Source organism: Bombus fervidus, chromosome 7, assembly GCF_041682495.2.
Source record: "Bombus fervidus isolate BK054 chromosome 7, iyBomFerv1, whole genome shotgun sequence".
Classification (NCBI taxonomy): Eukaryota; Metazoa; Arthropoda; class Insecta; order Hymenoptera; family Apidae; genus Bombus; species Bombus fervidus.
The window spans coordinates 13,221,291-13,232,588 of record NC_091523.1 but is presented as its reverse complement, the minus strand read 5'-3'; the positions used below and the strand labels follow the sequence as shown (position 1 = coordinate 13,232,588).

Here is an 11,298-nt window from a genome sequence, read left to right as displayed (position 1 = left end):
AAATCGAGAATGCTGGGGCTGCATATGCGTTGCATTATACCGAGGTAGTATCGGGTGATGCGGTGACTATATCAGAAAGTAAAGAAATGGTTGTATGAATTAATGCCAAGGGGAAATCCCACTGAAAAGGAAAGAGTGAAAAACCTGTCTCCGTCGTTATATCGACAGTTACCTAATAAATACTGAGAGAGGCAAGGAGGAAGAAATAGGTAAAGTATGACGCATTTGCGAGACGACTAAACACGGTAAAGGAAGAAGTGGTGGCTAATTAATCGACTTCTCGTGCAACGCGTGCATTTCCCGTAATCACGTTGTTTTTCATACAATATCCACGCATAGAAGACAATGAAAGTGGTCGTTTAGACAGATCGGCGATATTACAAAACGTGCAGTAGTTGAGCGTGTTAACCGAACAAGGTAATAATTTCTTTACTTATCGATCTTCCATACCTGAATACATCGTTTCATTGCTACTGAAAATAAATTACATATTTTATATTTGAAAAGATTAAAATCGATCTATTTGAAATCAGTGTGTCTCCGTAAGTTTTCAATACTTCATGATTATCGAAATTTCAGAAACCAACTGGAAACAATCAAATTCTCGTCGATGGTTCTTCCAAACGAGAGTCGTTGATTCTTGCGAAACTTGGAACTCGTTCAGTTCGATTCCTCGAAACCACCTACCGAGTGCAATAATCTTCTAGACGATACGTAGATTCCGATTTGCAGGGAGATCACGTTGATTCGCATCTATTTTTGGACGAAGCAACGAGAAACAAAATGTCTCGTGCGCATCCACTGTGCCATATACGAGATTGCAAATCTACAAATCAAATCAATATATAAAATCAAATAATGCTAAACAGAAAACCTAACGATACATACCAAGTTACTGTTATTGGTATTATTCTTGCAACTTTCTATCAAACATACGATGAGCCGCGGTGTAATGATTACAAATGTATGACAAATGTATTACAAATGTAGTCGCAACCAGTTTCAATGGAGTAACAAAAAAGAAGGCAAAAAGACGTTTGTCCGTGCCATAAACAGGTTCAATGTCAGCGATTGCGTAGGTTCCATCAAATCGTTGGCAACACAGTTTTGACCCGTCACTGTAGACCATGAATTTTCTTGATTACCAATTAAACCAACCTTCCTCGTTTCCATATCCGCATATGTCATAACGGCACACAATTTCGTGAAACTCGAAACTTCCAAGTTGATTTTTCGTCTGGCATACAAATAATTATGAAACAGATGAAAATGAAGCGTCTCGAATACTAATCGAGAAGATGGATATCAGCCACGATTTTCACGGTTACGAAACGGCGTAGAGGCCTGGCAATTTATAGATCCGCTGTGTAAACGTGTCCAGAGTCCAGAGCAAACAGGACATGTCGTCGTCGTAATAATCATAGATACGCGAATTAAAGGACGTCAGGCCCTTGATAATATTGTCTCGGCGATGATGGTGACTATAATGTGTATATATATTTGGCTTCTGATAACGCCTCTTCTTTGATTTGCAACGCCAAGTAATCGTATCTTGAGCCATACTGACTCTTTGACATGGTAAGGTGGAGTTGTTTGAATCGCCTAACATCTCGAAATTCAATCTTGAACTTTTCACAGAAGATATAATAATATAATTAATCTAGTTAAATATTATGAGACATGACTAGTCTTTAATATAATAATGAAAGAGTGTAGGTGTAGAAAATATCGCGTGTACTTTAGATCCATCAAGACCAAAAAATGCGGTAGAGTATAATTGTACGAATCCTCTAGTATTCTTTTGTTTATCTCTCGATCCATGTCGCATTGATAACAACGGAGAAATTCTATGGCTCGCAATCGTTGCTCCTTGTGTGGTCCTCACGGTCGAATGTCGATCATGTGACCATACAGATATCTTTGATAACGCTAGAAATCAGAGAGAAAAGATACAAAGGGAATATCGCAAAAAGACAAAAGTGAAAATACGCGAAAAAAAAGGCATATTAATCAGAATACGAGTTATCTACCCTTCCGGGAAACATCGTGTCCGGTGAATGATATGCACTGCATGTTGACAATAATGAAATGAGACCTTCGCTCGAGCGTTACTGCACGCCATTCGATGAATAATGCGTCGCTACTTAAACGACATTTTGTTTACATTTTTTAAGTGAAGCTAAGAGAGAGAGAGAAAGTATAAAATGAATCTGATACAAGTATATATGTATTTTTATTAATATTTGTCATACAACTGTGCATATAACAAATTATAGCAGAATCACAAAATACGAAAATGATATATAAAAATTAAAAAAAATTATTAGAATTCCACACTTATTATCAAAGCAATCATCTTACTCTTTCAATTTGTTGCCACTCTGATTATAGATATATTTATTATAGATATATATATATATATATAGATATACATATTTAGGTATATTTTATATATTTAGGAATTGGAAAGTGCGGGAGCAAGAAGAGCATGGAACTTTTTAAGTCCTGGTTCATTGAATTCTTTGTAGCTCGGTATTTCTTCCTCGCAACATTTCATCCAAGCCTTTATATTCGGATATTGATTTACATCTACTAGAACCTAGAGAAAACATTCGGAGAGATGTCATCTGATTCTCGAAACGTTGTGATATTCGTTTTAATAAAAATTAAACAACTTACAGAGGCACTGGAGATCGTAGCTACGCAACAAATATCCGCCACAGTGTAAGTTTCGTATTGGACTAGCCATTTCGTGTCTTCCAGAAGCTTATCCAACTGCGAGAACGCATCTTTACATGCGTCTATATCTTCTTTGAGAATAGAAGTCCTTTCTCCCGTTAATACCGGTCGCTATAACAGTGAAAAGTTACAAATAACATAAAAAGAAAAAATATATAAAATGTAGAAAATGTAAGTTTGTATGAACGAGGATATAATAAAATTGTAAATATTTCGAATTAATGATGTGGATATCATCAGCCTGTGAAATTATCTGTCACTGCAGAAGGTTTGCGTCATGAGCTACTGTGTTATAGTCTGCACGACACCAAACTTCCGGACGCACATTTATTTCCAAGGGTCAAAGTTAATTCGTATAACTTCTAAGTCTATGTACAACGTATGTGTTTTACTATAATCAACCGTATCGTATGCTTACAACATCAACGCTATGAGTTAGATTTAGGTTTTTAGTGTGGACTCTCAGTTTCTAGAAAGAATCTGTATATTTTCCTAAATTTATTCTCATATGTTGTTTTCACCTTAGCTTATTAATAGCCTGGATTCCTAATTAGAAACGTCATATAGCGACCGTTCAAAAATTTGCTTGAATTCGAAAAAAACATAAAAGAAATCATTATTGATATACATGACTCTCGTTTCTCTCTCGTGATTCTCTCAAATATATATCAATGATTCTCTTAAAATATTACAAGCCTTTTTTACTCGCCCGAAACCGAAGTGAGATTGAGTCGTAAAAAAATTCGAAGGTCATAGCAGAATTAATATAATCCTCTTTTTTCAATTTCTTGCCGAACAGAATCTTTCGTCTTTTTCTCCAATTCGCATAAACTTAACCAAAAACGCGCTTCTTTCTCCTGTTGGGAAAGTTTAAAACTTGCTGTAACATTAATTCGGCCCTGCTACTAGTTAAAAGTATATATGTATAGGAGTACAAGTCCGGAAACGAGTCGCTCGTAGTTGGCCCATCACGGACAAAAATGTGTAGTTAGCCGACTTTATTAGGCGCCATAAAAGGTACATAGGATGCTCAAGAACTTCCTACCGGTATCACATAATACTCCTGCGCGTACATACGTGCGGAAAGGCGAATCGCATTAACCTCCTTTCGCGCGACTTAATCGACCGCCCCGATGGCAGCCTTTGTCTACTGCAGCACCATCGATAGGAGTACACGAACCAACCTATGTAAATGCGCAACGCAAGCGTTTCCTTCCTGTTTGTTTGAAAATCTGTAGCGATGAAATTCTTTTATCTTACTATACGAGTCGTGGTGAAAGTGAATCTGGAAAACTGGCTTTTGGATGCTTGACTATACAAGTATTAGCAATCACCATTGTTTTATACGTGCAACGGATTTCTCAACGATGGGAAAACGTAAGCCGATGACACAATTGGATAAGATGACAATAAGATGTGAAAAATCTGACATACACCAAATAAACTTCACCACTCTCCTCGGTGTATACATGAACAATGAATCACTTACCACGGCGCGTTTCAGAGCAGGGGACAATACCGACGCGTTGAATATGAAACACTGAATAACCTCAGCTCGTTTCTGCAGCTCTTTCGGGTACAGAGCTAAACGATTTGCAAACTCATCAGCCAAATAACTGATGATAGCGTGACTGAAAAGAAATCGATGCTAATTATTAAATGAATACATCAAGAATTAGGTAGAAGATATAAAAATGTTTCACCTATCCCAAAGAGTAAATCCGTAATCTACCATCGACAAAATCTTACGCGCAGGAATTATCTGGTAAAAAAAATTAAAAACAAATAGAAATTTGAATTCCATGTTAACGTGTTTCGTTCAGTAGGAAGAGTTAAATTTTTTACTTTTAAAAATGGCTCTGCTATATATTTCTGATCTTCCTGCTTGACCTCACGAAGCTTGTAATCCATCTTAGATTCCTTAGCCACCATTAGAACGGCACGACATGGTGGACTAATGTCATTTGCGTATAAGAAGTTATCCATTTCCTGTAAAAATAATTCATCTTTTACACATCCTGATACATCAGTATACTTTCAAGAGAAAATAATATCTTTACATCGATTTTATATAAATCGATTTTAAATAAATAATGCTCATATAACGTAATGTAATTTTAAATACGTGCAAGGAAGGGGCTAAATGTTTATTTTAAAAAACCACTCACGTTCTTGCGTTATTACTTAAGTGTCCTATGCGAAGATGTCGACCTAAGTGACTTAAGATGCAGATCTCTTGATGTTTTCTCAGCGACTGACTAAAACAGATAATCGATGATTCGATGTTGGGGAATATTTTGATCATCGGCGCTCGGTTCGCCGCGACACCGATGCCTGATACGAATTCTATCGAGAGAGGTTTCTGCGTCTTATCGCCCATATACGATATATGTAAATAACGGGAACCAGGTGTCTGTGTGTAATCTATTAAGTATTGGTTCGATTTCTGTAACGTAACGTAATACGTACGTATCTGGTATATATGTACTTCTTTTCTCACCTCCTGCTATCCTTCTTTTTCACGTATTGTTACACATACACTATAGAATAAAAATCACCTAACCACTAAGCAATAATAATCACGATTCTATTCGTTTCGTCGATTTCTACACTATACATGTACACGTTAACAACCTTCACTGCGGTTCCTATTTTTACCTCCTACGTTGCTGTGTTCTAACAAATAACTTTCATAGAATACCTGTCTTTTCATTGCGAAACTTTACACATGTGTTTAATATAAATTATTGTGAAACTTTTTTATAATTTCATATTTTCTTTGATATCTTCGTCCTTCTGTATTATTTTTGCCCGTTCAAAACCATGACAAGGAAATAAATAAGTGAAAGTCACTGCCGCGAACGAGCATTAATTCTCGAAAGATTGATAATTCCATTCGTTAATTAAACTACGGATTTCTATACAATTTCATATCTCTAAGCAGGAAACTAAAGAAATGGTACATACGTATTAATTTACCTACATAGTACAGAATAAAATCTACGTACTAAAAATTATGTCGAATACTCCACTCGGTGTATCTCTAAATTGATCGTAAATGCATATATGATATTGTATGGATGTATGCTGTGATTCATAAAACAAGAAACATTATCTATTCTGTTCTAATTAGAAAAATATACACGTATTCAAGTTTGATGTTCTCTTTATCCGTAACTAATTATAAATTAAATACTAATTATCAACGAAAGTTGACTTATATTATTTTTATATTACGCCATATGATATACGGTTAAAACTAACCGAGTACCAAAATGAATTTGGAAAGCTTCTTTACATCCTTTTCCATCTTTTCACTTTTATTCGACGAGAATTCCATGTTTCACATGAAAGTTTTAGAAAATTCAGTTAGGAAATTTGACGAAATTAAATAAAACCACGTATGTATGTATTTATTTATCGGATCTCTATCCTTTGCAGTCTCCATGGCAAAACAAAAATAACGCAAATGAATTTTTCTTCTTGAAATTAAATAAAAGCATCGTATTTAAATATTCATACTACATATATTTAATATTCATACGTTATATTATATTATATAAATATAAATAATAATGTATATATAATATATGAATATTAAATATATATATATATATATTTAATTATAATATTTAGGAAAACGTATTTGTAATAAGCGAACCTATCAACTTAACAGCGTTATATAGTCGTTATAATAGATAATTCGATATTTATCACGTGATAACTTAGTAACAATACTCACTTAAGAGATATATGAACAGCGTCGTTACGAGCTACAGACTATCTGGAATAAAGTACTAAACGTATATATGAGTAACATAGTAACGTTCAACACTTCAAATTATCTATCCTGTTTATCGGTTAGTACTCCTTTCAGAAGTAAACTACCAACTGTAAATATTCAAGGACGAGTTATTTATCTTCTTATTGTTATTATTATTATTCTTATTATTCTTCTATTATAATTTAATTTGTCCATCTTCGACGCACTTACATAATTTCATTGATGACACCTTTTTCCATATTAAACATTTCTTTTTTTTTTCTTCATTTTAGTACAAGTATAAAAATTTGACGTTTAATATAAAAATCTCCAAATACAAAGATCTCCTACCTTTCTAAACAAATATAACGATTGTTTACGCTTGTATTTATGGCCGACAATGTGTATTACACACAGCCAAATTCATATCGTGTCAATGGAAATCAAATGTACGTAATCGTTACACGCGATTGAGCTTATTTCAATAACATTTTACCATCTACGGTTTACTAACTTTCTCGCGAGATACACGCTCGTAAATAGTTACAGTACCTGATTGTTCTCGGTCCACTGAAAGTATTCTACTGCCTGGTTAACTGACCAATTTAACAAGAGAACATCTACATGATCGATTCTGTCTGAATGTGAAACGAAAAGGGAGATAATATGAAACAGTAACCTTGGCCGTTGACATTGTAAGGTTCTAAAGTTAGTGTTCAGGAAATAGTAGGTTGGTATGATCACTAGTTCCTACATGCTAAGTTGGTACGACTTCTAAGGACGCCCTTTTGCTTGGGCGTCGGCCACGCGTAAATTATCTCAGAGTATCCTGTATGATCACATATTTGTACTTGATGATGAAATACATAATATACAAATCTAATCTGAATGAATCAATAAATACCAAACTACAAAAATCTATTGATTAACAGTTAGTAAACAGACAAACGTTTGCTTGATCATTTAGAGCATGAAACAGATCGTACACGGCAGAATTTCATTTAAATAAACTGATGAAAATGTTCGAAATATTTTGTAGATATCTTTTATGAATATAGGTGTACCCGTTATACGTGCGATACGCGAAACTTTTGACATGTCATTATCATTGTTTCGAGAGTCAATTATCGCGCTTGTATCGTTAAAGTTTGCGACAAGTTCGAAAATACGTAGTCGTGAAATTTTTCAATGTTTCCCTAAGCTGGTATATCTGATCACCATTTACTGGAACGAAATTTTAATTGAACTGCTTCGATTATATAGATTGTTCGCGCTTCCGTTTATGGCCGACAATGTTTATTACACACAGACCAAATTCAAATCGTGTCAATAGAAATCAAATATACGTAATCGTTACACGCGATAGAGCTTATTTCAATAATATTTTACCAGCTACGGTTTACTAACTTTCTCGCGAGATACACGCTCGTAAATAGTTACAGTACCTGATCCTTCTCGGTCCACAGAAAGTATTCTACTGTCTGGTTAACTGTCCAATTTAACAAGAGCGCGTCTACACGATCGATTTTCTCTGAACGTGAAACGAAAAAAGAGATGATATGCGACAGTAACCTTGGCCGTTGACATTGTAAGGTTCTAAAGTTAGTGTTCAGGAAATAGTAGGTTGGTATGATCACTAGTTCCTACATGCTAAGTTGGTACGACTTCTAAGGACGCCCTTTTGCTTGGGCGTCGGCCACGCGTAAATTATCTCAGAGTATCCTGTATGATCACATATTTGTACTTGATGATGAAATACATAATATACAAATCTAATCTGAATGAATCAATAAATACCAAACTACAAAAATCTATTGATTAACAGTTAGTAAACAGACAAACGTTTGCTTGATCATTTAGAGCATGAAACAGATCGTACACGGCAGAATTTCATTTAAATAAACTGATGAAAATGTTCGAAATATTTTGTAGATATCTTTTATGAATATAGGTGTACCCGTTATACGTGCGATATGCGAAACTTTTGACATGTCATTATCATTGTTTCGAGAGTCAATTATCGCGCTTGTATCGTTAAAGTTTGCGACAAGTTCGAAAATACGTAGTCGTGAAATTTTTCAATGTTTCCCTAAGCTGGTATATCTGATCACCATTTACTGGAACGAAATTTTAATTCAACTGCTTCGATTATATAGATTGTTCGCGCTTCCGTTTATGGCCGACAATGTTTATTACACACAGACCAAATTCAAATCGTGTCAATAGAAATCAAATATACGTAATCGTTACACGCGATAGAGCTTATTTCAATAATATTTTACCAGCTACGGTTTACTAACTTTCTCGCGAGATACACGCTCGTAAATAGTTACAGTACCTGATCCTTCTCAGTCCACAGAAAGTATCCTACTGTCTGGCTAACTGTCCAATTTAACAAGAGAGCGTCTGCACGATCGATTTTCTCTGAACGTGAAACAAAAAAAGAGATGATATGCGACAGTAACCTTGGCCGTTGACATTGTAAGGTTCAAAAGTTAGTGTTCAGGAAATAGTAGGTTGGTATGATCACTAGTTCCTACATGCTAAGTTGGTACGACTTCTAACGACGCCCTTTTGCTTGGGCGCTGGCCACGTGTAAATTATCTCAGAGTATCCTGTATGATCACATATTTGTACTTGGTGATGAAATACATAATATACAAATCTAATCTGAATGAATCAATAAATACCAAACTCCAAAAATCTATTGATTAACAGTTAGTAAACAGACAAACGTTTGCTTGATCATTTAGAGCATGGAACAGATCGTACACGGCAGAATTTCATTTAAATAAACTGATGAAAATGTTCGAAATATTTTGTAGATATCTTTTATGAATATAGGTATACCCGTTATACGTGCGATATGCGAAACTTTTGACATGTCATTATCATTGTTTCGAGAGTCAATTATCGCGCTTGTATCGTTAAAGTTTGCGACAAGTTCGAAAATACGTAGTCGTGAAATTTTTCAATGTTTCCCTAAGCTGGTATATCTGATCACCATTTACTGGAACGAAATTTTAATTGAACTGCTTCGATTATATAGATTGTTCGCGCTTCCGTTTATGGCCGACAATGTTTATTACACACAGACCAAATTCAAATCGTGTCAATAGAAATCAAATATACGTAATCGTTACACGCGATAGAGCTTATTTCAATAATGTTTTGCCAGCTACGGTTTACTAACTTTCTCGCGAGATACACGCTCGTAAATAGTTACAGTACCTGATTGCTCTAGGTCCACTGAAAGTGTTCTACTGCCTGGTTAACTGGCCAATTTAACAAAAGAACATCTACACGATCGATTCTATCTGAACGTGAAACGAAAAAAGAGATGATATGCGACAGTAACCTTGGCCGTTGACATTGTAAGGTTCTAAAGTTAGTGTTGAGGAAATAGTAGGTTGGTATGATCGCTAGTTCCTACATGCTAAGTTGCTACGACTCCTAACGACGCCCTTTTGCTTGGGCGTCGGCCACGTGTAAATTATCTCAGAGTATCCTGTATGATCACATATTTGTACTTGGTGATGAAATACATAATATACAAATCTAATCTGAATGAATCAATAAATACCAAACTCCAAAAATCTATTAATTAACAGTTAGTAAGTAGACAATCGTTTGTTTGATCATTTAGAGTATGAAACAGATCGTACACGGCAGAATTTCATTCAAAACAAACTGATGAAAATGTTCGAAATGTTTTGTAGATATCTTTTATGAATATAGGTATATCCATTATACGTGCGATATGCGAAACTTTTGACATGTCATTATCATTGTTTCGAGAGTCAATTATCGCGCTTGCATCGTTAAAGTTTGCGACAAGTTCGAAAATACGTAGTCGTGAAATTTTTCAATGTTTCCCTAAGCTGGTATATCTGATCACCATTTACTGGAACGAAATTTTAATTCAACTGCTTTGATTATATAGATTGTTCGCGCTTCCGTTTATGGCCGACAATGTATATTACACACAGACCAAATTCAAATCATGTCAATTGAAATCAAATATACGTAATCGTTACACGCGATAGAGCTTATTTCAATAATATTTTACCAGCTACGGTTTACTAACTTTCTCGCGAGATACACGCTCGTAAATAGTTACAATACCTGATCCTTCTCAGTCCACAGAAAGTATCCTACTGTCTGGTTAACTGTCCAATTTAACAAGAGAGCGTCTGCACGATCGATTTTCTTTGAACGTGAAACAAAAAAAGAGATGATATGCGACAGTAACCTTGGCCGTTGACATTGTAAGGTTCAAAAGTTAGTGTTCAGGAAATAGTAGGTTGGTATGATCACTAGTTCCTACATGCTAAGTTGGTACGACTTCTAACGACGCCCTTTTGCTTGGGCGCCGGCCACGTGTAAATTATCTCAGAGTATCCTGTATGATCACATATTTGTACTTGGTGATGAAATACATAATATACAAATCTAATCTGAATGAATCAATAAATACCAAACTCCAAAAATCTATTGATTAACAGTTAGTAAACAGACAAACGTTTGTTTGATCATTTAGAGTATGAAACAGATCGTACACGGCAGAATTTCATTCAAAACAAACTGATGAAAATGTTCGAAATGTTTTGTAGATATCTTTTATGAATATAGGTATATCCATTATACGTGCGATATGCGAAACTTTTGACATGTCATTATCATTGTTTCGAGAGTCAATTATCGCGCTTGCATCGTTAAAGTTTGCGACAAGTTCGAAAATACGTGGCTGTAAAATTTTTCAGTGTTTCGCTAAGCTGGTATATCTGATCACCATT

At 35.1% G+C, this 11,298-nt stretch overlaps 1 protein-coding gene and 1 long non-coding RNA gene across 9 annotated transcripts; both read right to left on the bottom strand.

The window, feature by feature from the left end:
* Positions 1-224: 224 nt before the first annotated feature.
* LOC139989134 (uncharacterized) lies at positions 225-1,544 on the bottom strand. Its single transcript, XR_011800270.1, has 2 exons — positions 875-1,544; positions 225-826 (listed from the first exon to the last, which is right to left on the bottom strand). It is a non-coding gene; the product is annotated as an uncharacterized lncRNA (long non-coding RNA).
* A 670-nt stretch (positions 1,545-2,214) lies between these two features.
* On the bottom strand, positions 2,215-10,737 carry LOC139989133 (glutathione S-transferase 1-like). Of its 8 annotated transcripts, XM_072007138.1 has the most exons (8): positions 10,628-10,737; positions 8,841-8,926; positions 4,908-4,997; positions 4,585-4,728; positions 4,443-4,501; positions 4,229-4,370; positions 2,680-2,850; positions 2,215-2,599 (listed from the first exon to the last, which is right to left on the bottom strand). In XM_072007138.1, exons 4-8 carry the CDS (start codon positions 4,723-4,725, stop codon positions 2,456-2,458), a joined length of 657 nt encoding a protein of 218 aa, XP_071863239.1. In that variant the 5' UTR covers positions 4,726-4,728; positions 4,908-4,997; positions 8,841-8,926; positions 10,628-10,737; the 3' UTR covers positions 2,215-2,455. The 8 variants fall into 8 exon arrangements, with proteins under 8 accessions (XP_071863239.1, XP_071863241.1, XP_071863243.1 ...); XM_072007140.1 differs by lacking the exon at positions 8,841-8,926; XM_072007142.1 differs by lacking the exon at positions 10,628-10,737 and having other exon boundaries at positions 4,916-4,997; positions 8,841-8,851.
* Between the last annotated feature and the right edge of the window lie 561 nt (positions 10,738-11,298).